Source organism: Mesocricetus auratus, unplaced genomic scaffold (assembly GCF_017639785.1).
Source record: "Mesocricetus auratus isolate SY011 unplaced genomic scaffold, BCM_Maur_2.0 Super-Scaffold_100676, whole genome shotgun sequence".
Classification (NCBI taxonomy): Eukaryota; Metazoa; Chordata; class Mammalia; order Rodentia; family Cricetidae; genus Mesocricetus; species Mesocricetus auratus.
Genome location: NW_024429266.1, coordinates 109,996,165 through 110,023,932, shown reverse-complemented (window position 1 = coordinate 110,023,932; position 27,768 = coordinate 109,996,165). Strand labels below are relative to the sequence as shown.

Here is a 27,768-nt window from a genome sequence, read left to right as displayed (position 1 = left end):
GGCCAGCCAGCCTTGCTAAAATGGCTCCAGATTTAGTGACAAACTCTCAGAAAATAAGGTGAAAAACTGACTAGGAAGATACCCAGCAACAATCTTTGGCGTCTACATACACAAGACACACACCTACACCACCACAGGGGGGAGGGGAAGAGAGAAAGACAGGAAAGAAAAGGGGGGGGAGCACCCACTTGGGAACACACTGTAAGAACATTGCCAGCAGGTATTGGTGGTACATGCCTTTAATCCCAGCACTCGGAAGACAGACAGGCAGACCTCTGTGAGTTCAAGGCCAGCCTGACCTACAGAGTGAGCCCAAGACAGCCAAGGCTAAACAGAGAAACCCTGCCTTGAAAACAAAACAAAACAAAAGGATACTACCAAAGAAATGCTTCCATTTACCACAAAACTGTAAACCTGTTAGCTAAAAATGGCAATAAAATGAAGTTTGAAATGTAAACATTACATCCTTCTAAAAACAAAGCACTGTGATTTTTTTGTTTGTTTGTTTGTTTTTTGTTTTACCAGACAGGGTTTCTCTGTATTGTTTTGGAGGCTGTCAGTCCAGCCTGGCCTTGAACTCACAGAGATCCGCCTGCCTCTGCCTCCCGAGTGCTGGGATTAAAGGCGTGCGCCACCACCGCCCGGCAGCATTGTGATTTATTGAAAGAAATAGGACAGAAATCCCCAAGCTTGCATTCTTTTAATTGTTACTTGTTACTTTAAATGAGACTGAGGCAACCCTCATCACACTGAAATGAGAGCATGCTTCTTCTTACTACCAAAAAACAACATGTGAAGTAAGACCCCTCCCCCTCAAAGCACAGTCAACAACTAGGTGCCTAAGAATATGTAGTATACCTGCCCATCCTCAGAAAGGCATTCTCCCTGACTGAACATGCACACAATGATGCTAGCCAGAGACACCACTACTCTGATGCTTTGAGAAGTCTTTAACATCTTCACTATGATAACATGCAGAAAAGCCTTTTCTATCGAAACAGGTTACCAAGATTATATTTAATAAACCCTAAAGGGGAGTTTTAACAGACATGTCTATTCTGCCGTGAAGTCAATAAAACACATTATGTGCACTGTACTTCATGCTCTTTATGTATAAAAGTGTGGTTTGCGCAGTTCAGCTTCAGTTTCACATGTCAGCATATTCTGGCATATACAACTTGAGCATCCTTAACAGGAAAAATTGTATCTCTCTAAAGTCACTCACATTCAAAGTCATACTGCAGATTTCAAATTTTGGCTTAAGGGATAACATTCAGTGTATGCATCCCAAAAACTAGAAAACGCTGAAACCTGAAATACTCTGGACCTAACTATTTCAGATACACTCAACACCTATAAGTATATCCAAACTGTTCCTAAGTGATCTTCAAAACTTCCTGTATGATAAGCTAGCAATCATGTTTAGCATCTTATGGGGTGGAGGAGAAGAAACAGGAAGGGGGAAGAAGAGGGAAGGAGAAGTAATGAATAAATGAATGGGAACCAATTTACATACCTCTGGCATGTGAAGAGGTCTTATGGCCCCTAATAGAAGTATCTTTGTTAGGGTTTCGTTTCTATTGCTGTGAGAAAACATCATGACCAAAAGAAAACTGGGGAGGAATGGGCTTAATTCATCTCTGTCTGCTTTCTTATACCATCCATGGCCATCAGCCCAGGTTAGCACCACCCCACAGTGGGCTGGGCCCTCCTACATCATCAATCAAGAAAATTCCCTGGAGGATTATCCAGAAGCCAATCTGGTAGGAACATTTTCTCAGTTAGGGCTCACTCTTCCAAAATGACTCTTAGCTTGTGCCAAGCTGACATAAAACTAGCCAGCACACCAAGCAAACCAGCAATCCTGACCCTTTTCAATTAGACAGTTGTCCTCAAAAGTTGTATAGAATTGCTACCTCAGAGGAAGTCTGAAATGGAAAATCAGAAACAGTGGGATCATCTCAGCATGTATGGATGAGGTATAGTCCCAACTCAGGAATCAGGCAATTGGAATACTTACATGATGTTACCTGAATCCACTGTTGGTTGTCTTTGATTATATGGTTAGTCATGAGGTCAGGGAGAGCTGGGGGAATGGGTCTGAATGAAGGATCATACTAGATACCTACAGTGATTCTCACAGAATTTTAATAACTACCATGTGAATCCAACAAAAACCAGTTAGAATCCAAGCTTCACAACCACCTATTTCATAATCATCTGCAGAGAACCAGAGATGTTCTGGTTCAAAGACAATGCCATCACCACTGTCCATACAAGGCATCACCAGTCACAGCCAGGGAACAAAATGATGTCAAAATCACTATCTAAAGTCAAAGTCACACCTCTGTTTTAGTACATTTAAACCATACCATGGTCACTAAACCACATTCCACTTAACAGAGTTGGTTGGAGGCCAGGTGTTGGTGGCACACACCTTTAATCTCAGCACTCAGGAGGCAGAGACAGGAGGATCTCTGCGAGTTCTAGGCCAGCCTGATCTACAGAGCAAGTTCTAGGATAGGCTCCAAAGCTACACAGAGAAACCTTGTCTGGAAAAAGAAAGAAAGAGAGAGAGAGAGAGACAAAAGGAGGGAGGGAGAGAGAGGGGAAGGAAGGAAGGAAGGAAGGAAGGAAGGAAGGAAGGAAGGAAGGAAGGAAGGAAGGAAGGAAGGAAGGAAGGAAGGAAGCTCAGTGCAGGATCACACAGGTCATCATAGACAGGACAAACTGAAAAAGCAGAAAGGAGTTTAAGCCCAGCCAGCAGAGACCCTATAAAAATTGCTAAATTGGAGATTTCAAACAGCAATCAAATTTCCCCTTAGAGGAAGAATGTCAGTGCCTGTACCCTGTGAGGCACTATGAACTCTGGGAACTATACCACACTGTACATAAACTTCTACACTGCATCTAATTCTCTGGAAACATTAATATATTTGTTTTAGACAAAAATATAAAATCCCCCTGGGAGCAGCTTCTCTGATAGAAATGGAACTTTCTGCCATTCCTCCTCATTCCAGACAGGCCCTGACCAACTCTGCTCTATGAGATTTGTTTCAAAGACCCTCCGTGTTGCAGACCACAGATGACCCACATTTCTACTCCCCAGGTTGCTGAGGACTGTGCAACTGGAAGGCTCCTTACAGCAGATTAGAATCACCAAGTGTGCACTTAATTTTAACTGGTCCATCATCACTAGGCAGTCTTTCTCCTTGTCCACCGCCCAGGTCACTTTCCATCTGATCATCTTCTGATTCTGATCTGCAACACAACTGCTCCTATGTCTGCAACAGTCTGGACAGCCTCAGTGCATCCAAGCATTGTCCACAGCAACATAGTAGCTAATTTTTACAGCATCCTATTTAAGATAATCGAAGTTCTCATTCTATTACTGCATTTAATCATGTTTTTGATAAAAACAAACAGAACACTGAAACAAGCACTGAAAGCATAAATTTTAAGCTATGTTAATAAACTGACAAGAAACAGATGCAGGAAGAAACGAAGGGGGAGAATTTATCACTTAATAACACTTACACAACACTTGTACTGACATCTGGAAATGAGCAAAGATCAGTGTGAAAACTTATCAACATACAACTTTCACCAATTTCAATAAGGAGTGCAGGAAGCCTAATTTATTTACCATTCATCATCACATGCTGTAGCTGCAGCGGCCACTGCCATCAATACACCCCATTTAGCCCCATCTATCTCCTTCCAGAACCAGAGTGACTTGCTGCAGGGTTCACCCAGCTTTCTAGATGCCTCCTACATTATCAGGAAAGGCAAGACACAAGACCCTCTGTAGTTGCCCTTTCTGTTCAGATTATAAGCTCCAGTTTCCCTTCACTCTGATTCCCTCATACAGACTTTACAACTGAGTATAATTAAGTCCAGCATTCTGTCTGTTTCTGTTACTGGACTCACAGAACTAGAAAGTGTGTTGCTTCCATGTGAAATCTGCAGTCACACTGGCACTGAGTCTGGACTCAACAGTCATATGGCAGCGTGGGGCTTTTCATAACCTTTTTCCTTCTCCCCTCTCTACCAAACAGTTAATTCTGAGTCATCCAAGGAGAGGTATTCTTACATGGAAGGCCAATGTACTTGGAAGAGTAGACTGGTTCCCACACTTCCAGGAGAGAAGGTATGCTGAGTTCTGCCATCATGGAGAGACCAAGATATTGCTTTCTCCTTAACCCATATCCTTGTCCCAACTAGTGGCCAGAATCAGGCCTCCAGGGAGACCAACCCAGTTTCCAATAAGAATTTCAAGCTATGGCAATCTAGGTACATTGCTTCGGCTGGAGTACAACTCCAGCCCTCATTCCCCTCTTCAGGTAGTCTCCACCTGTTCTCTGAGACAGGCCTCTCACTAAGCAAGCCAGGCTGGCTGCTCAGCAAGTCCCAGGGATCCTCCTGTTTCTGCTTCACCAGAGTTGGGATTACAAACATAAACCACCCACCTCCACCTTTGTTATGTGTACTTGGTATTGAACTCAGGTCTTCATCCCTACATGGCAAGCATTTTGCCAACTGAGCTATGCCCCTGGCCTCAAGGGTCTCGAAGCACTATCAAGAGTCCACAGAAGAACATTTTAAATCTTTATAACTTCTAAAGACGCTTTTTTATATTAAACTGAAAATATACTGGATTTTCAAATCTTGCCCCCCTCCAGAATGTTGATACTGTTTTCTTTTGTAGGTACACATATGCCGCTTAAATGCATATTCATAAGCATTACAATGTGTGGGGTAAGCAGCAAGGCCTCCAGATTCTTACACAACAGTTCTCTGATTCAACGAAACATTTTTAATATTCACAATACAGCTTCATGATGAACCTGTCAGGCTTCAGCTCCTATTGCCACCATTCCAGCCCAGCATCTCAGAAGGACACAGCAACAATGCTATTTCCTTTAATCCTGCAGTGCTTCAGCTGGCATGCACAATCTACCCAGTCTTAGTCTGTAACGCAGGCATACACATTTAGGTAGCAACTGAGCAGAAATGTAATATGGGTCCCCCAAACATCACAAAACTGCCATTAACTCAAACTTTCTTCCCCTTCCCAATCCCTTGAAATCACTAATTGAGTTCTGCTCACACCCTGGCCCACACAAGTAGGTACAATATTGCACCTAGCACACAGACAATCCAAAAGAATTGGGTTCAAGAAGCCACTAACTACTCCTTAATAAGATGAAAAACTCTCAGGGGCTAGAGTTCTACCATAGATGAATGGCAGCTTAGAACAAGACCACTCACTTGAGTTTCTTTCCATCTACCTCAGCTCCAAGCTTAAGCCACAGAAGCCACAGTTCTGAGTTCTGACTCACCATGTCAGGCCGGTGGTGACTCCTACCAGGGGGTATAAAGGTTAACAAATTACTGATTCCCTCCACCAAATGCAAAATTCTTTTACAACTGTGTCGTCGTGGAACTTTCGGTGCTAACGTGCTTCTACCATTGGGAAGAAAAGGCTAATCTAATCCGTTCACACTGCTGTTTTGCTTTTCTTTATGTCCCTTTAAAAAATCCAAGATAAGAGATTATCATCCTCTCATAATTCCTATACAGATTATGCTTTCACTTTTTTTGCATCTCTTGTTAATTACATGACATTATCTATATTAATCCTATTCAGAAAGAACTGATAACTTCAGTTACAAAAAGAATAGATTGGAACTTTGCATAAATTGCTTAGCAAAAACTTAATCGTATAAAGGCAAGAATAAAAAGGCTTCAACTGCTATTATGCCACTTATCAGAGTCTCTAAAAGGGTCAGTTGGTATGTTTTAATAAGACTAATTAAATACCTTAACAATGTCATTGAAATTTTGTGAATCTTTTAATAAATTACAACCTTCCTGTATAATATGTTTTCATTTATTAATCTCACTTAAAATGCAAAGAACTGTATAAGAAACTAACTGACACTCAAGAACACCTCTCAGTTAATTCTGATTAAATGGGTTAAAAGCAAAGAATAAAGACCACCAGTGACCCCTGACGTAAATTAAAATTAGAGCCTTCTAGCACAATGTGTTAATCCTCTTATCTGAGCATTCTCTATAGTATTTTTTTTCTTTAAGGTTGTGCCTTGTTTAAATATATTGATTTTTCTAGAAGGTATTTTTTTGTATTTATACATACAAGTAGAACACTCCAAAAAAGTAAGTATTAGTTTTATGTTTAGGGACATTGAGTGAATTTATGCAAGGAACTTTTGGTTCAAGTAATAAACCAGAATAGTGACTGTAAGCTAAAAACTGCTGCCTAAAATACTACTTCCCCCCCCCAAAAGATTCTGCTACAAAACAAAGCAATGCACACTCCTGCACACTACCCTTCAACAGCCATGCTTACAACAGGCCCCTCTAGCAAATCCTCTATGAACATACCAAGGACTGTTACATCCTGAAGAATTGGTTCCACTTGTTGGGTTTCAAGCTCTCTTTCTTAAAAGCAAAGTTTATCAACAATGAATGCTGAGAGCTCGTGTGATAGCTGAGAAGGTAAGGGTGCTTTTGCTGCCAAGCCCAATGATCTGAGTTTGAGCTCCTGGAGCCACAGGTAGAAACAAAGAACTGAGGCTCACAAGGTGTCCCTTGACATCCATACATGTGCATACACATATGTGCAAGCACACACATGTACCATAATAAAATAAATACAAGTAATAACAGTTTTTAAAAGCGCATGTTGATATTTAAGGACAGGTACAGCATAAAAATGAAAAGAATGGGTGCTGGACATGAACTACCCTTGGTTCAAATGGTACATCTATGCAGCTACATAAGCTATATAAGCTTAAGTAATTAATTCTTCTAAGACTCAGCACCCCCGGTTTGTAAAATAGAGAAAATGAATAATGACACCTCTGCTTCCTAAGGTTGCTGGACATAAACTACGAGAAAAATCTAAAATGTAGTAATCCACCAGTAATATTTTAGTTCAAGCTTGATCTTTAACAATATTGCTGAAAGACTTTTTTTAAGAAAAAAGAAGCAATTATAAAAAAGCAAAGTCATACCTGTGTGGTGGTGGCACACACCTTTAATCCCAGTGTTGGGGAGGTAGAGGCAGGCAAATCTTTGAATTTGAGGCCAGAGTGAGGATACTCTATTCCAGGACAACCAGTGTAACAAAGAAACCCTGTCTCAAAAACAACAAACAAAAAACCCCAAAGCCACAGTCCAGTTATATGAAGGAAAAACACATTTTCCATATGACCCCCTGCCAACCTAAAGATGAGCACATGTCCCCAGCAATACTGTAGTGAATAAACAAACTGCAGTACTGGAATACAACAGAGCAACAAGCAAGGACAAGTTACCAGCAGGTGCACAAAGCCAGTGAATCTCAGGTGCCTTATGCCCCCCGGCAAGGGGCCAGACTCCAAACAGACACATTTAAGGGTGGGCAAGTACAACACAGGCCCTGTTGTGATGGTACTGCCTTTATTATCACCATAATAAAGAGCTTGCAGACCATCATAACAAAAATACTATTTTAAGTGTGGGGGGGTGTCTAATTACAGGGAAGATATACATTTCAATGTGTCTAGGACATCTTTCAAAGTTTGTCTTTAAAATAAGGATTGGCAAAATGGCTCAGGGAAAAAGTGGTTGCTGCACAGGCCTGTCAATGTGAGTTCCACCCCCCCCCAGAACCCACATGCTAGGAGGAAATGAACTCATACTACCTTTCATCTGACCTCTACATACACGTCGTGGCACTCATGCCCTACCCCTCACACTGATAACAAAATTTCTACACTGATTTATGAGTGTCTTAAAAACTCCTGGGAAAATAAATGTTACTGGCTGGGGAGATGGGTCAGCTGCAAAGTACCTACTAGGCAAGTATGAGAACCCAAGTTTGATTTTGGGGACACAGGTAAAAGTCAGGTATGGTAGCACATGTGTTATCCTGATGCTGGGGGAGTAAATACAGGAATGGATCCAATGGCTCACTGGACAGCCATCCTAGCACAAAAATACAAACCTCAGGTCCCAGTGATCAATCCTGCCTCAAAATAAAGTGATCATGAGGAATAACTGCTAATAACGTAGGTATGTGTGCATGGACTCTCAAACATAATAAAAACAAAGTAACTGGTGTGCTCTATAGAGAGCACACCACAACTTTTTTTTTTTTTTTTTTTTTTTTTTTGGTTTTTATGAGACAGGGTTTCTGTGTTGTTTTGGAGGCTGTCGGTCCAGCCTGGCCTCGAACTCACAGAGATCCGCCTGCCTCTGCCTCCCGAGTGCTGGGATTAAAGGCGTGCGCCGCCACCACCACCCGGCTGAGCACACCACAACTTAAAAACAAATACACACACACACACACACACATATACATACACACACACACAAACAAAATCATGGAAGAAATTTTCTTAGTATAGAGAGCAATTCCATGGTTTTAACTTTCTATCACTGTCCAATATGGGCAGCTGTGTTACTAAGCTGCAACACTGGTGGCTGCTGCATGACTAAATTGCAACAGAAGTGGGCTGCATTACTATATTATAAACTGGGGAATTGTACTCAGGAGTTAGGTCTAGGGGCAGGAGAGTGGCTCGCTGTGTAAAGGCTCTTGCTGCCAAGCGTGAATACCCAGGGCATGCATGGGTAGACACAGACAGACAGACACCCTGAATATAACACAAGTGTACTTATATGACACCGCACACCTCAAGATGATATGCTGTGGCCAGATGTGTTGCTTCCAATCTAATACTTTTACCCAGAAAGCAGACAAACTGCTTATCTTATAAAGTCGTTTTTACAGAATAGTGCAATGATTCCGATTAATGTGTGCGTCACACACACACACAAATCAGTATGAAACAATTTCAATGGCTATTTCCTGGCCTTGGGTTTTTAGCGTGGCCTTCAACCCAATCCCACCTCCAATCCTGTGTATAAGGCATATTGACATAGCAGAGTCAAGTTAATGGGTTACTGAATCTGATAAACCACCTCTTCCTTTAATGGCTGTTTCCACTGTGTTTAGCTGCTCCTGTTACTGCTGCAGATGGGTATTCATTGATATGATTAAATTTGATGGTATGATAATGTATGGTAATCATGATTAATCAGAAACCCAGAAGCAAGTGGAGGATGCTGGGAATTATGTCACCTGCATTTTAAACTGCATTCTCTGCTTGCAAGTCTGACAATATCTGACAGCTGGAAGGATCTCCTACCACATTCTCCTCTACTACTCAAAGATCTGATAAGAGGAAATGTCCATCATCCCTTCCCAATCTTAAGGGGTAATAATTATAAGGCACTGCAGCCATGTTGTAAAAACTGTAAGCACTCAAAAGCAAGACTTTCCTTCCTGGAGAGCATAGTCTTGATTCTCATCAGTGAGGTTATAATCAGAAAAGAAATGGGATTTGCTGCAGCAGTCTCTCAGACATGATTTGCATGAAATAGCACTCAGGACCCAGACAGCAAGCCCCAATCATCAGCACCTGATACCATAAACCACAGCATGCCCAGAGCCCTGCTGCCCACCAGCATCATTTGCCAGGTCAAGTCAAACAATGCAGCCAATGCTAAAGACTAATTCCAACTTAAAAGTGCACGCATTTTCATCCTTAATTTAAACAAAGAACAGGAAATCATTCCACACCAATATGGAGAAAGGAATGTGGACATAAAATCCCACCCCTAACCAAGAAGCTATTTGCAATTGATACCTGCTGGGAAAGGGAAAAATCAATTTTCTCCAATGAAGTGTAACTGGGTATATCAACCACACTCCAGGTTACCTCCATGCCCAGGAGACTCCATTGGTTTTGTGTGTTTGTGTGTGTGTGTGGGGGGGGGGGTTGCTGCACTTTTTTGGGGGGAGTCTTACTGGGTTTTTGTCTGACATCTTGTTTTATTGTTTGGTGTGTGCGTGTTCTGAGAAAGAGAGATCATGAAGTTGGGTGGGTAAGGAGAAGGGGAGGATGAGGAAAGGGGAAGAATATCGAAATATATTGAATGCAAATATTTTAATAAAGTTTCCATAGCCTACCCATATGCTGTTGGTCATCAGAAACATCAACAGCCTAATACAACAGTGTGAAGTCAAAGGACTAAACAGCTTTATTATCCTATGTCAGGAAGCTTTAAATTAGTGGTTCTGAACCTTCTTAATGCTGTGACCCTTTGATATAGTCCCTCATATTGCGGTGAGGCCCCAACCATAAAATTATTTTTGTTGCTATTTTATAACTGTAGTTTTGCTACTGCTGTGAATCATATAAATACCTGTGTTTTCCAATGGTCTTAGGTGATCCCTGAAAGGATCATTTGACTGCGCACGCCCTGGGGTTTTGACTCACACGTTGAGAAAAACTGTTTTAAATGGAGATTTGTATATAAAACAACAATGGGACTGAAGATGTAAACTATCTTAACAAAACTTCAAAGTAAGATTTATTGCAACTGACATTTTAGCATTGCTGTGGGCTATCTTTTCTAGGACAACCAAAAAGAAAATACTTGAAGAAAAGGACAACTGTCGACGGTAATAGCATGTACAGTAGGGACTGTCTCTGTGCAGTGAACAAAAATGATCTTTAACATGAAAACAGGAACATTTAAGTTGAAAGTAGAACCCAAAACCAAAACCAGGACTTGTCTATAAGGAAAAACAAGATGCAGGTGTGTTCTGAACTGACACGGGCAAGCTCTGGTCCACACAGAGAACACTGAATCCATGGAAGTACTAACAGGCAAGGGGCCAGAAAGGAGACCTACGGCCCCTGTCTTGGAGGCTACTTGCTCTTGTACTAGCTCCTGTGGGCATCTATTCCTTAATAACTGGTGTACCTTACATTCAGAAGACGAACAGTGACTCAAGGTAAAGGTGAAACAGCTATTCTCTCATCATTATCAGCTGAGACAATTTATATTTGCAAGACATTTATAAGCCTGGTCTGTAAATACAAAATATCCACTTCATAAAATTAAAAAGGGAAATCCAGTACATAGACCTAATTTTCAGCCTGAAGCTTAAACCACAAAGTACTAAGGAACACTGTATATGGGTGGAAAGGGTTAGAAACCACATCCCTGTGTGAAGACTAAACATGACCCTAAAACTGTGACCCAGGTACCTCTACAGCAGTTTCTTTCAAAACTAAGTACTTAAAACAGGACCTTCTTAGAGCACTCCTCACCTTGACATTTAAATCTTTGTTCTAAAAGATGATATTCAATTATCTAATAGTCGTTGTCAGTCTTACCCCAATAGTACATTAAGAGTGACTAACAAGTTATCACATGCAAAAGTGATGGTGTTAGGCTGACTGGCAGTCTCTGTATTAATACAAGGGAGGCAAGGCTAGGAGTTATCTGGGCTCAAGACCCAGCACCACTCAAAACAAAACAAAAAACATATCACACCAACAAATCTAGAGGAAGCTTCCCTAAGAAAATTTTCTATATACTAGTATTGGTTTTACCAAAATCTCAATTGCTCAGATTTTACCAATCAAAGACTGGCGTCAAAAGGGGAGTGAAAGCCTGCTAGCTCAGAGAGGAAGAAAAGGAAGCACACCAGCTGACCTTCCTCTTCTGCCCTTGTCCCAGAAGCCTCTCTTCTACCATCTCCAACAATGTCCCTCCCTTCTACTTCCTGTATGTCTCTCTAGCCAACCTCTTGACTCCCTTTTACTTTCTATGCTTATTTCTTAATAAGTTTATATTCACTTCCTGTCAACTGGCTACTTGCCCTGACTCTAGACCTATGGCTGACTTTTTTAATCTTGTTAAAAAAATATTCAAGCAGAAAACTCTTGAATTAAAGGTGTGTGCTAGGGGTAATCTACACAACTAGAAGCAGGTTTTTCCAGTAACACAATCTAGGGGTTCATAGCATGATCAAGTATCCTGCATCATACTAGTTCTTAATTATTCCTGAAGTTTTCATAAAATAGACAATAAAATGGGCTTTTAAACTAGTGCTGTTACCTCTATCTAGTGAGTAAGAGAAAACTTGCTCAGGCTGAGTGGCAAATGTACCATGGGTCTGCCCTGTGTGCTTCTGAGTCACTAAAGCAATGAGAAGAATCTTTCTTACTTCAGTATGTACCTCCCAATCCTCTAATACAGGTTCAATGCATCCTTGAAGTTTACAAAGCAAAAAATATAAAAATGCAAACATTCTTCTTTATACTACACACTTTCACAACTCTCAATTCAAATATTGTGTAAGTTTCAAGCTGAAACATTCCATCCTGAAGGAAGCTCCTTAAACCAAAGGTAAACAACTCAAAATAACTTCAGGAAGTTTCTGAAACTGACCAGATTCAGTAGGCCCCTCCCTGCCAGAGTAAACAAAAAAACACGGAAAGCCCTCCCTCTCGAAGGAACTGAGCTGCAAGGAAGACTCAAAGAAGGAAAGTTACAAAAAAGACTGAGACCGGACCAGCTGCCTGGAAGAAGCAGTAAGCAGCAGATTTGCCTGGGAGAGGGTTTGACTCACAGGCACCTGGAAAAGACACTCTCCAATTTGTTGAGCTGCCTGCAGGCTGTACAGTGTCCTCCAGGTTCCGAGATGTTTGTGAGCTGTCACCCATGATAGGGTTGGCTGTGGCCATTCAGCTGTCTTTTCTGCTCCTGTAAGCAACCCCTCACCCATATTCTGTAAGTAACTCCAATAAACTCATTGGTTCACCCAAATTGGATCCATACCTTGGTCTGTTGTATATTGTATATAGTTTTTCTTATATTAGTTATAAACCATTTTTAAAAAATTTTAGACAAAAAAGGGGGATATGTGGTGATATCTTGTTATACAAATAAAGCCTGTCTGAAGGTCAGAGAATGCCACTAGCTAACCATAAAGGTTTGGAGGTCTGTACAGATAAACAGGAAGTGAGGTAGCTGGATGGAAACAGGATATAAGCAGGGAGAAACAGGAACTCACTCTCTTGTCTGTTTAGACTTGAAGGAGGTAAGGAGTGGCAGTGGCTTACTCCTTCTCTGACCTTCAGACAAGCTTTATTTGTACAAGCAAGATATCACCACAGCTGTGGAATTCCTATCTGGGGTGAGTAGACCTGTGTATTGCATCTCCCCAGGAAATGCCTTGTCACACAACTTCTACTAACAGGAGAACCAGCTGTGTACTGTGTGTGTCACATTGTCCCGAACAATATCTATCTTCAGGGCAATGAGAATGCATATTTAAAAGAGCCCCACTTAGGAAATATACTTTGTTCAACTTCCAATTCTATTTAAACTACTACAAAGACTTCCAAATGTAAATTTAATTTTATGTAGCAAGGAAATACAATGAATTCACAACACCTAGAAAGTCTGAAGTTGGGTTTCTTAACTAATACTTTTATCATTTCTGTGTATAGTCTTTGTGTGCATATGTGTGTGTATGTGATGCTAAAGATCGAACTCAGAACTCTGAACATGCTTGTCAAGCATTCCACCACTAAGATATCATCTCCAGTCCCCACCTTTTTTTTTTTTTTTCCTTTTCTTCTTGAGGCAAGGTCTTGCTATCTAGCTCAGGCTGGCATCTACCTCAGGGTCCTCTTTCTTGCCTCAACCTCTCAAGTGCTAGGATTATAGGCATGTGCCGTGTGTAGGAATTATGGGTCATTTTACAAAGCAAGAGTCTGTGTAATAAATACTGTCTCTTAATTGTTGAGAAGGACTGGGATAGGGTCTGCAGTGTATATGACCAGCAGAAATAAATGGTAAAAGACTTAATTGGACCACAATATTATTTTTATTGTTTTTATCATTTTACTCGGATATTAAGGTCCAACTTGGGCTTCATTTAATTCTTTTTGGGCCATGAAATAGTTGTGAACCACCATAAAACAGATCTTTGTTAAACATTTATAGTATCATGTTTATATTCATAGCAATCATGCTTAAAATAGCAGTAGGGAAAAAAAAGGTCTTTGGTGGTAGTTGTTTTAAAGTCCCAGCTTAAACAAATGTCAGAAGACAACCTTGAGTTTATCTCCCTCCCAAACATATTCTGAAGGATTAAAAAAAATTAAAATCACAACAACATTTCCACTCAGCTTGAAAACACAAGCCCCACACTGGTTTCTCTGAAAGACTAAAAAGTAGATGAAGCCCTGCATATTCTAGAAGCTAGGACATGACACATAAAGACATTATTAGACAGTGTCTAACAGAGACCTACAGCATTTCTTCAGTTATACACATAGCCAACTACTTCCAGGCATAGGGGACCACCTGGAAACAGAACATAGCTTTGTGCCCTAAAAGAGCTTCTCCAATTCTCCAATGGAAGGTTCAGGAATATTAATGCCATCTCATAGTCTTTAGACCTTAAAAAATAAATTTGGTGGAGAAAAAGCTCAGCAGTGGTTAAAAGCACCGACTGTTCTTCCAGAGGACCTGGGTTCAATTCCCAACACCCACATAGCAGCTCACAATTGTCTCTACCTCCAGGATCCCACACCCCCACATTGACATACATACAGGCAAAACACCAATAAAAATAAATTAAAAAGTAAATGGTTATTATGAGAGAGGAGACAGAGAGAGAGAGAGAGAGAGAGAGAGAGAGAGAGAGAGAGAGAGAGAGAGAGAGAGAGAGAGAGAGAGAGAGAGAGAGAGAGAGAGAGAGAGAGATTTTGATTGATTGAGGGACTAGGGAAAAGGTTCCAAGGATATGGTAGTTTAAATGAGAACAGACCCCATAAGCTCATGTGTTTGAATGCTTAGTCATCTGTGAGAAAGGGATTAGGAGGTATAGCCTTGTTGGTAAAAAGTGTGTCATCTTTAGAAATGGGCTTTGAGGTTTGAAAACCCCACTTCAGGCCAGGCCAAGTCTCTGCCTCTCTCCTCTCTCTTCTCTTTCTTCTCCCTTTCCCTCCCCCCACTTCTTCCCCCGATCAGAATATAAAGCTCTCAGCTACTGCTCCAGCACCATACCTGTCTGCTTCCCACCATAATGATCAGGGACTAACTCTCTGAAACTCTAGGCAAGCCTCCAATTAAATGTTTCCTTTTAAGAGTTTTCTTGGTCATGATGTCTCTTCACAGCAATAGAACAGTACTAAGGTAGAGAGTAAAGACACTGGCCACCAAGTCTTACAATGTGAGTTCCATCCCTAGAACCCTCATAGTAGGAGGAGAGAACCAATTTTTCTTCAGGTTGTCCCTGACCTCCAAATGCTAAGCTGTTATTTCCTCTAATAATATTCTTAAAACAGCATGAGGGTTTCTTCCCCCCTTCTAGTATCAGATAAAATTCTGTTTGTACAGCCAAAAAGATGAAAATTGCAAATTACTCAAATTTCATATTGGCAAGCACTTTGTTCCACAAAATTGATTTACATAAATTTCTGAAAACTAGAATTGCTTTTTTACATCAAATTCTAACACCATGATGAAAACAAGACCAATAGCAAATTTCACACAGGCCTGAGGAAAGAGGGGCAGCATTCCAAATTAATGCAAGGAGATAAGTGCTTCCTCAGAAGTACATGGAATGACGCCACAGTAGCCTGGAGGACGCAGTCATTTAAAGAGATGTTCTAACTAGGGATTGGTATCCAAAATAACTAATTAAAAACTAAATTCATACAACTTGAACAACAATCTAAGGAAAAAAATCTTAGCTAAATATGGGGGGACAAGGCCAGAAAGAAACAGCTTCAGATGGTACCACAAATGACAGCTACAAAGCAAGAGTGTCTAAAAATTACTCCAAACCCTAGTCCAACATAGGGCCTTTCAGGGAACCTGGTTAGTAGGTAGGCTCTCCATCTAACCTGTCTGCAGCTACCACACATCCATTCATTGTCAATACGCAACACACACATACTCACTCCTTTCCCCATCCAAATGACATTAGCAATTCATTGCCTAGACTATTTCCTCATGGTTCTTAAAAAAACAAGTATTCGGGACTTTAACGAATTCAAAGAAAGTAAAATGCAAATATTTTCTTCTAGTTACAGATAAATGACAAAAAGCACATGAATGTATGCTTTGTTTCAGATCTAAATTTTTCATTTAAGAACAGGAAACCTGTCGCTCAGGAATATCACAGCTCTTTAATAACCAAGCACTTCATTCTTGTTTCCCGGGATTTGACACATAGACTCACAGATGTCATGTGGCTATAAGACATGCCCTCAACACAATAATGACAAAAATCACAATTCATATTTTTTAAGATGAAAGAAATCTTGCTGATAATCTTGATTCAGCAATTTTACAGTTAAAATTAATTTTTCTCTAACATACCCACTGACCTTAAGGTTTTCATAAACATTTTCCACTGCAGAAACTGTAGTCAACATTTACCAATGTCCACAAAATATCTGGCTGGGCAAGTTGAGTACCAGAAATCTCTCAGTCAGCATGTGCTTCCCCTGACAGAAAGAAGAACAGCTGCTACTCACTGGGAATCTTTGGGGTCCCACGGCAGGCCTCGGCTGGCTTGGAACTGGCAGCAAGGGCACTGTAAAAAAAAAAACACCTTGCATTACAATCACTTGGCATCAGACTGGCTGGGAGGAAGACAACACATGAGATCTCACACAAAGCATACACTACATACACTGGGCACACGTAACATTAAGACTTTACCTATAAAATCATCTCATAAAAAAAAGAAGGGAGGCTATTTTTGGTCCCAGAATAAAACAGTCTGATATGAAGCTTAAGTTCTAACAGAGAATTACTATTTAGAATTAAAATATTTTTTACAACAAAAGGAGATAATTTTCTTTTGAAATAAAAAGACCTATTTTCAATAGGATGTGACATGGTAGATACACTTGTAGCCCCATCATTCTGGAAGTCTGAAGAAGGAGGACTGTTTCAAGTTTGAGGCTACATCTGAGCTACACAGTGACCAGCCTGGGTTACATACAGTAAGGCCCTGCCCAGTTACACACAAATTGAAACGTGAATCCTATAGAATCACAAAAGAGGGAGAGAGAAAAAGAGGCAGGAAGAGGAAGGGTGGAATGATGCTCATATAGCCTTACAGAGAATAACAAGAAAGCAAACTACTGTGCTGACACTTGCAGGTTGGTTTTGTTTTCAAAGAGATCAAATTCTCACCAGTCTACTAGATCAAGAAGTCCACTTGTCTTAAGAGGATATCTCATTGTAGCAAAGAAGTGAAGGCTTAGCCCTTAGGGCTAGAGCATGTAATGATGCCCTTTAAAATGTGCCACACATTATACTGATCTCACTGACCTGGATTTGGAAAAACTCATCACTGTTGAGGTGTGGGACCTTGCAGTCAAACATGGTGCTAGATACACCCAGGAAAACTCCCATTATGAGCACCTTAAATGTGATGCATTTGGAGAGGTCTTTAAAGAGGTTCGAATGGTGAGCACTAATCCAACCTAACCAGCATCCTGGAGAAAGGGAGAAATGCAAACACATGCTCACAGAGAGACCATATGAGAACATGAGGAAGCCATCTGCAATCCAAGAATTAAGCCTAGGGGAATTAGCCTGCCAATGCCTACACCTCTTGGTAGTGCTTGTTACAGCAGCCTCAGCAAACTAATAATCAGTTTTAATACAGTACAACTTTAAGAGGACTCTGCGAAATGAGAACTATAGATACAAAAATGCACCTGAAGAAATCAATCCAATCACTTTAAAATAGTAACACACTTAACTTTTATGTTCCAGTTACAACATGAATCCCATACATTAAACTTTATGATGGTTAGTATAATTAACATCACACTTTACAGGCTCAATGTTAACTGATTGTGTGGGCCATCTCACTATTTGATCAAAAGCAACTATAACTGAAACTTCCTTTCACAGAATGTCAAACTAGCAGAAGTCTAAGGCTCCCTGAGGGTCTATTCCAACATAAACTTCCTATAAGAAGACACACAGCAACCAGGCATCTAAAGGGAAAGAACAAGCTATATTCTGAGGGGAGAAAAAAAAAAAAAAAAAAGAGTATTCTCATCTCAGAAGGTTATAGTGAAGGTGAAGAAAAAAAATGGCACATTTAACAACAGATGGACAATATTTTTAAATCAAGTACCAAATATAAAACACCTAGTTCCTCTACCAAACCTCATTTATAGGAACCAAACAATTCCAACAAAGCACAATAAGAAGCAGGAGATGAGAGCTGATTCTAATGAATGGGTTTGTTAACATGATCTCTTAGGAGCTGGCAACATTGATAAAGTCTCCAGCTATTTTCTTCAAGAAATAAATGGTATACAGAGCTCCCAGAGGCACAGGAGAACATGGGAGCAGAAGTGCTCCTGCCCAATCTACAAAGCAGTAGGATCAAGACCCAGGCCCTCGTCATGCACCACATGAAACAACCTTCGATGCTTCCACCAGTCTAGTTAAACCTTGAACCTGAAAATTTGGTATTAAGTATTTATGTAGACTCTTAGCATGCTGTGTATCTAATAGAAGGCATTTTCAACTTACTACAATTTAAGGATACATATCTGGAGAACAACTTAAGCTTCCATCAAAATGATTTAAGTATATTACAATGGAGCAGTCTTTTACCCTCAAAAGAAAACACACTAATTTAAAAGACATCTCAGTAGAAAAGCATTTACCTAGCACCTAGCACTGGGGAGGTTCTCAGTTCCAGCACCACGTACATATACACATGCAAGCATATACATATAATTACTCAGCAAACTAATTATTATACTAATTATGAGAAATTTTCAGAGGGATGTAGAGATAATTCAGTGGTTAAGAGTGCATACTGTTCTTGTAGAGGATTCAAATTCATAACCTAGGTTGGACAGCTCACAACCACCTGTAACTCCAGTTCAAGGGATCCAACACCCTGAACACCTCCAAGGTCATCTACATACACAAGCACACACCCCTACACAGACGCATATATCCACATAATTAGAAATAAGTTTCTAATCTTTTTTACTGTCTGTCTTGAGACAAGGTCTTACCTGAAACTATATAGACCAGACTGGCCCCAAAGTTGCCTGACTTTGCCTCCCAAGCACTGCTGGGATTAAAGGCGTGCACTGTAAAGACTTTAAGTGCACTTAGCAGTTAAGACTCTGAGAAGTGCTAGTTTAATCTGTACTTTGCATATGCAGGACACATCCTAGCACTTAGCCTCTCCCAAGAACTGGGGCTTCAATTTAATCTTATTTACAAAGTACTAAATGATCAAACACTGCTAGGATCTCACATGTGCCCAGCAAGAATTAAGGTTTTCTTAACTCCAGCATCAGGTACATGAAAGACAAGGAACGAGCAGCAACAAGGCTCCTAGGTTCAGGGTGACCTTAAGGAGCTTCAAGTGGACTCAACGTTTACTGTGTCGCTCAAGCTCCTGGGTGCAGGATCTCCATTTAATACTTTCCCAGTCCAATGACTTCTAGCAAGTGACACCATTTGGCCTAGAGAATATTCCAGGATCTCTTTACAGCTTTACTCTCTTCCAGTACAGTGCTATCTTATTTCTATTAGGCTAAAGAAAGAAAGTCTATGCATCTTACCAGCTACCAGTTTTCCACTGAAATTCACAAGGAAATACATAATTAATTAATGTTGGTATAGAGCAACTATTGAGAAGTTCAATTTAGGGAAACAGAGAAGACTCTTTTTTTTTTTTTTTTTTTTTTTTTTGGTTTTTCGAGACAAGGTTTCTCTGTATTGTTTTAGAAGCTGTCCTGGAACTTGCTTTGTAGACCAGGCTGGCCTTGAATTCACAGAGATCCGCCTGCCTCTGCCTCCCGAGTGCTGGGATTAAAGGCGTGTGCCACCAATGCGCGGCCAGAGAAGACTTATGTTGGGGGCTGGAAGGATATCTCAGAGGTGAAAGTGTGGCAACAAGAGTTTAGATCCCTCGCACCTGCAGAAATGTCACATGGATATGTAACCAAACTATAGTCCCAGCACTTGGAAGGCAAAGATGGGGAATGCCCAGAATAAGCTAGCAACCTGATTACCCAAACTGGTGAGCTCCAGGTTTAGCAAGGAACCGTGTGCTTTCTCAACTTGTGAAATTTCTCTACCTCCTGAGCTCATACTGTCCCTTTCTCAGAAGCCCCAAAGTGACAAGGATCCCTCCCATTCTTTCTGACAGGTGGGCTCCTTCCCAGCCCCATTGCTGTCCCAAACCCAGAACCAAACCTCAGGCCACCTAAAGCTCCTCCTCTACTTTGTAAAGTCAGTTCCCGAGTCATTGCCACCATCTTCGTAACTCTCAGTCCCAATCCCACTGCACTTCTGCAAGGCGGCGCCCTCCTTCCCATGTAGCTCTCAGCATTCCATCATCTCTCTCCCTCCAGGACCAATTTCAGGAAGTATCTTCTCCTTTGCTGTCTTTTTCTTCACAGGACCCATCAATTTCAGGTCTGGTTTATCTACTACTCTATGAACACAGCTGTCCATGCTTCACCCAGAATAAGAGGCAAGCACAGACAGTGACACACAACATTGTGCCAACTCTCATCTTTAGTCATTTCTCTCAAATTTGGGGCTCACTCTTTCCTGGTCTGTTCCCAGAACATGGCATCAAGATTTCTCTCCTCGGAATTTCTCACATATTCTACCCCCAACTTGTTCACTAAGAAAACTATGGCCATCACAAGATCTTATCCAAGATTCTGCCTCTTACTACCGTAACAAGCAGGGCCACCTTCTGCACTCACACTGCCCCTGGCCCCATGTCTGTAAGTTCCTCATTCCTACTCCTGGCACACAGGGTCCTGCCAAGATAAGCTTTCCCCCTGTGCAGCTAGCCCTCTAAGTATGGCATGTGGCTCTCCTTGCTTTAACTGTTCTCACGCCTGCTTCCCCTTCCCCAAAAACAACAACTTAGCTTTAGAGAACACTATGGAAAAAAAGCCTGTCAGCACACATCAGGACCTTCCCATTCTGAGCACAATTTAGTCAGGCTCCTTCTTACCACTTCCATTTCACAAGCCACTAGCAGAACTGAGGTCTACCTACAGTCAGGGCAATCAACAGCCTACCCAGCAGGGCTTCCTCAACTCCCCAATCTGCCCCCAGCAGCTCTGCCTAATTCATAACTCCAGTACCCTAAGTCTTCTCTATATACCCATACCTCTGCTAACTGCTCTAGACCAGTGGTTCTCAGCCTTGTTAATGCTGCGACCATAGATAATACAGCTCCTCATTGTTGAGGTGAACCCCAACCATAAAATTATTTTTGTTGCTACTTCATAACTGTAATTTTGCTACTGTTATGAATCTTAATGTAAATACCTGGTCCTAGGCAACAACCCCCGTGAAAGAACTGTTCTACTCCCCTAAAAGGGTCTGGACCCACAGGTTGAGAACCACTATTCTAGACCCTCTACACCAGCAATGCCCAACTTGAACTGTTCGCTCAGATCAATTGCTGATTAGTAACCTCTACCCTCCCAGGTACTCCGTCTCTTTCCCCTAGTCATCCAATACACCTGGATCACGTGCAGCCTCCAGCAAGCTGGAAACACTTCTCCCGCAGCCTTCCTCCAAACATTGCAGCAAGGTGATCCTTGATCATATTGGTGCAAACAGCCCCACTGATCCTGACCATGAATTTTAAGTCATCATAAACATGCTCACAACATCTTTATTAATCAAAATAGGGACTATCATTATCAACACATTTTTGCAATGAGAAGTATGTATATTCCTATATAGCATGTCTTTATCCATACTTCAGGATTCAAAAACTTTCAGAAACATTTTCTGAATCTTGCAGATTATTTTCCCTGCAAAATGTCACTGAAAGAACACGCACCTTGAACAGGGGTCACCACTGTCCCCTTAAAGTGTGGATTGATGTGGATGTTCTTGGGCTGCTGAGGAGTCACTGGGGGAGGGGTCAGCATCATCCTTGGAGTCTCGATCTGGGGTGGCATGTGCACTCCCTGGGGTGGGGAGGGATGATGGGGGTGCTGTAAGGGGAGTAGAGGCTGTAGCTGCTGTTGTTGGAAGAGACTTCTGATTGGCTGCTGCTGAGGTGGTGGGGGTGGTGGAGGAGGCTGTGGCTGTGGAGGAGGGATTAATCTTGGAGAGTGAGCCTGAAATCACCAAAAGAGAAAAATTAACAAATCAGCACTTCGAAGAAAACTAAGTAATGCTGACATGCTACCAAGCTTCTATCATTTAACTTTTGAGAAATAAACTTCCAGTAACAACTTGTACATAAATTTTGTACGCAGGATAAATAAGCTGCACCACAGATTCACAAGATAGCACACAGCCCAACCAGTCCATGGCAAGGATAGAAGAAATGACTACCCAAAGCATACAGCATGAATTCTGAGAAATAAAATTCAGCCCAGGAAACAAAAGTATCCATAACAAGCAAAGCTACCCATAGCTTCTAAGCACAGCCTCTCCTCAAGGAGACAGACAGGAGAGAGCACTAAAAGCCTGCCACTGAGAAAGGGTCAGGGTAAGAAACTGCTTTGAGAAAGTGGTATCTGGGCCAAGCTTGCACTGCAGAAAAGGGATGCATTCTTGCTCAGAGAGAATTAACAGACCATGAATGGAGAAGACCAGAAGAAAGGACTTCCTATATGGTCAAGAAGGAGAGAGGGATACAGCATATAAAGAGAAGGTAAGAGGACAGGGACCAAAAATAAGCAAATAAATAAAAGGACAACCCAAAGTGGCCCTGCAACCTGCTGCAGTCCTTTATCTCAAGTCCCCATGGGAAGGTTGTACAGGAAGCAGCAGGCCTATTCCTGACATTGCCAGAAAGTGAGTTGGATTCAGACAATCTGATTCCATGAGTTTTGCTTTTACCCACTACTAGTGCCAATCAGTAGTCAAAACACTTATAATTCAGCTATCTAACTAGTTGTTTTCCCTGGGATGATGCCCAATTATAGTCTCTGCATTTCAAGTGGAAACTACAACACATATGGCAAGGAAGTCCCAATGATGCCTTCTCTAGGAAAGTAGGTGACTACTCATCCTGTGAGATGGAAAAGATGAACACAGGCCTGTCAAATGGCAGACAGAAGAGCCACAGTCTGAGGAAGGACAAGGAGAGACACCAGGGAACAAAACAGGAAGACTAAAACGTTAAATTGTATATGGCATTGGTTGACTGTCTTTCCTCAGAAAGGATGTCCCGAGGACTCAGGAACCAATAAACCTGAACTCCCCTCTTTCAAGACCCAGGGCAATCCCTTCTGCTCATTGCCTTTACACACCCAAGTGTATAATTCATAAAATCAGGAAACTGTCATGTGTTGTCTGAGCTCACTGAAGGAGGCTGGCACTGAAATTGGGTGTTGTCCCCTCCCCATTTCAAACCCTGGCACATTTGCCTTGGGATTGAGTGCCCCCTAACTTTCTGACAAGGAGGGAAGAGAAGAGCAACTTCCTAAAAGTAAAAATATCATGTCACTGATAATACCTAACAGGCAAACTATTTGTAACAGATCTTACTATTGTTATCCCATGATATAAAAATGTGTGAAACAGAAACAGGAATTTTAGTCATGGGAAGCTCATCAACAACAACAACAAAAAAAAGCTAAACTGGAAATGCCTTTAATTCTTTGGTTTCTGCTGGATGCTGTTAAGTCTGATTTAAATGCATGGCTGCTGGTCAGACTCAGTCTACCAGCTATTTGGTGGCAACGCAACCTACCAGGTGGTCAGTCACCAGGAGCCAAAGACACAGCTACTCTGTCAGAATGCTAGTTACTTTTTCATTTTGACTGGGTGTTAATGGTATCCAGCCCTCTCTCCATTAACCTCCCTCACCTGTAAATAAAAAAAGGAATTCTGGCCGGGCGTTGGTGGCGCACACCTTTAACCCCAGCACTTGGGAGGCAGAGGCAGGAGGATCTCTGTGAGTTCGAGGCCAGCCTGATCTACAGAGCATGTTCCAGGACAGCCTCTAAAACAATACAGAGGAAACCCTGTCTCGAGAAAAGGAAAAAAAAAAGAGTTCTGTGGCACTCTTGATGATGCAAGGCCAAGCTGGGGCATAACTTGCTTACCCTGATGGAGAACCAACCAACTGGGTGCAACAGAACTGTGTATTGATGTCATCAAACTTATTTTTTTCTTCCTCTGGAGTACATTAAAACTAGATTCAGACATAAGATCAACAATCATCCTTTCTACTTCATCATCTCAACAATGGATAGATAGTACCTGAAACATTGCTAACAAAGGCCAAGAGTAGGGGTATGTGGTATACACTAGGGATACATCTTACATTATGTTTCTTCCTAGTACTGACTTCCAAAGGAGAAAGCCATGAAGTTTACTTCTAGCTGAACAAAAGGACAGATACTCAGAAGAAATTTACCTAAGTTTACCTACATAATTCAGTCTCAAGTCATGAACAGTTTTATAAGATACAATTAAGAAAAACTGATAGTGAAGGGAAAACCTATAGAAAAACACTCTATCCAGGCGGTGGTGGCGCACGCCTTTAATCCCAGCACTCAGAAAGCTGAGGCAGGAGGATCTCTCTGAATTAACGACCAGTCTGGTCTACAAAGTGAGTTCCAGGACAGCCAGGGCTGTTACACAGAGAAATGGTCTCGAAACCCACCCCCACCACACACATACACAAAAAGAAGCACTGAATAAAATAATCAACTATGACCTAAATTCTATCTGTATTAACATCAGCATATCAAAAGCACTGCACTTGAGAGGGCTTCACTGATGTAGGAGAGAAAAGCAGGGCTCAGTTGTAGCCACACTAGCCACCAGCTGTTCAATGCAAGTGCTGAGATGCATTTTTTAACTACCCAATAATGGAAGGACCAATCCTCAAACTACAGATGAAATCGTACCATAGACCAAAACCCAGAAACTTCAACCACTGCTTCTACTGCTTCAGTGTCATTTCAGAAAAGGTGAATGTGAATTGTGCCTTTCATTGCTCCAGAACTGGTGGATACAGCAATGAAACGCCATACTCACCACAACCGGAGGCTGTGTAGGAAGCAGGGCGGGCCTGTGCTCTTTCATCCGTGCCCTCTCACTGTTCTCTCGCCTCTGGTCTCCCATTCCACGGCACATCAGAGAGCCTCCTCGCCTTCCTCCCCGACGGGAACCATAGCGTCCCTGCTTATGCTGTCGCTCTCTTTCTTCAAATTCAAGCAATGCAGCTTTGGCTTCTGCTGAAAGCTCTAAAAAGATGTACAAGTGTTAAAATACAGCCTACACTACATACATCTGTGTGGAGAGAACAGTAAGAACCAAGTAGCAAACTCTTGATACAAGTATCAATATATCAAAAATGCTTTCACTATCACATAGTATGCCAAGTGAATCTTAAAAAGCAGTCAATGTTAACGGATTATCACAGTTGGAAACTGTCCTCCTCTACCACTGGGATCCAATTAGGACAGTAAAAAGATGCCACTAGCTGGGCATGGTAGCTTTCTTTAGTCCCAGCACTTGGGAGGCACATGAGTTCAAGGCCAGCCTGGTCTACAGAGTGAGTTCCAGGACAGCCAGGACTACACAGAGAAACCCTGTCTCCAGAGGGAGGGAGGGAGGAGAAACTGCCACTAATGAGTAATGGCACAGAATCAGGAAAAAATACCCTTAGCGTTCTGATGTAAATCAAAGCCACTACTGACCTTCTCCTTCTCAAGTAAAATTATTAAGGATAACTCCTAAAGAATGGAACACTCATTAATTGCATTTCACTTTAAACTTTTACATTCATTAGTATATATGTCATGATATAAAAAGACATTGTGAGTACACGCAGACAGACACAGACACCTTGTCAAATGAGAGGAAAAGCCACACAAAGAAAGGCTGGCTACTTTAAACACTGCAGGAACTTTACACAGTCAACTGTGTCTCTCCCATGCTTTGGGAGTACAATGAACATGGGCATAGACCCTAAGAATCTTTCAATAGCACATTATTCTAAGCCCTTTAATCCAAATAGGGTCCCTTTAGTTTACAGTAGTGCCTAAATGTGGTAATATATATTTTATTAGTAAACATGTATTTTGTCAAAACATCACTGAACTCTACTGGAAGTCTTCTCCACTGGGAGTAGATTTTAAATATCACCGGAGTCTACTTTGCAACCTCAGACTAATAATCTGTAAGCTATGACTCATTTTCTTAAAAATGTTGATATGGTATTCCCTCTCTTTCAAATGAATATGGACCCATCTGAAAGAAAACATAATAATCTCTTTTTAACCAGCACAGATTTTTATTTTAATCTTGACTACATGATTGCTTCACACACACATTTTATGCAGTGAATCAGCAATTATTTTTCTAATGGTTCTGAGTGTCAAGATTAATTTTACTAGCCCCAGTAATAAAATGGTTTCAAATGACATCTTTAATCAGCAAGAAAAAATACTCTCCTCCAATTGAGACAAGCTGTCACAAAGGTCACCAAAATATGACAGGATAGAAATTACATTTGTAACTTCAACTGAAATGTTAATTTCCCCATAAGTGTTTTCTGAACTATGTCCAGATCCTAAAGTAAAGAGATACATCATAAAGTAACTACATTTATACTACCCATACCTTTCTTAACTAGTAGCAACATATTTGACTCCAAATAATTACAGAATAGTTAGAATGGATACATGCTTATGGAATACAGTTTGGCAAGATAAAAATGATAAATCTCAATAGGTAATTGAATCCAAAACAATTTTAAAAGAAAAACAAGGATCATAGTATAAAAAGGTGAGTATGTAGCTACTAGCATTAAGAACTGCCCACCGTCACTAGGTGAAAGGTTCTCCCCTTCCCACAGGTCTTTTGTCTTCAATGAAAGTAGCTAGGATGTTAGTTCAACAGAATTAAGATGTAAAAATTACCAAGCCTTTCCTTAAGTCAAAGTAATAAAAAGCAATTTAACATGATGCATGTGTCAATGAGACTGAACAAAAATTCAGAGCTCAGCTTCAAAAATTAAAAAGCACTTTCCCTCAGAGCCCATGCTACCTTCAAAGATCATCCAAGTCTGCTTCCTAAAACAAAAGAAGCCACTGCTCTTCACTTCTAGGCTTAGCCTAGAAAAAATGGTCAAAGTGTCCATGTGTAGAGCACACCTGGCACTTTCATAAACAATGAACCAACTCTTTACAGATATGGTCTAGCAATCTTGATATCTTGATCAACTGGGCTCTACCAGAACATTACCACCTACACCAGTGACATCATCTTCACAGAATGATTTACATTCTGAGCTCAGTTGTGTGTCATCCTTGGGAAAATAGAAAAAAACATCACTTACGTAGTCTTCTGTAAGGTTAACTTATAAAATCCTGACTGAGGAAAAAAGGCTAACAAATTAAATAAGACTAATTTAAATGAAAGACCCAAATTATATTTTTAACCCAGCCTGAAGTGAATATCCCAATAAGCAACTGAAATTTAGCCCTTAACAGTGCAGAAGATCATGTGTGCAAATTAGTGCTCTTTACACGAGGCAACATTACGTGTTTGAAAGTAACCAAGCTCCCTTCCAGATCTCAAAAAGAACTCTTCACTTCACACACATACTTTCAGAGTCAGATATGGGAGATACCATGGCAGCATTGTATTCTTTATTTAAGAATATTCTTTAAAGGACAAAAGATTCTCAACATTAATTAAGGCTATCTATTACTAAGGTAGTAAGTTATCTGTGGGTTGGAGATGGCTCAGGGTTAGGATCACTGGTTACTCTTCTACTGGACCAGGGTTCAGTTGCTATCATCCACTTAATGGTTCATAACAATCCACATGGCCACTCATAACCACTCCTAATTCCAGTTC

The 27,768-nt window shown here is 41.1% G+C and overlaps 1 protein-coding gene across 5 annotated transcripts in view; it reads right to left on the bottom strand.

The window, feature by feature from the left end:
• Rbm33 (RNA binding motif protein 33) overlaps positions 1-27,768 on the bottom strand; it is a 104,904-nt gene that overhangs the window by 34,754 nt on the left and 42,382 nt on the right. For all 5 annotated transcript variants that reach the window (XM_013123741.3, XM_013123743.3, XM_013123745.3 and 2 more), the window contains 3 exons: positions 24,937-25,145; positions 21,773-22,055; positions 16,431-16,489 (listed from right to left, as the gene is read on the bottom strand). In XM_013123741.3, coding sequence (XP_012979195.1) covers positions 16,431-16,489; positions 21,773-22,055; positions 24,937-25,145 — 551 coding nt within the window. The remainder of the gene's footprint in view (positions 1-16,430; positions 16,490-21,772; positions 22,056-24,936; positions 25,146-27,768) is intronic.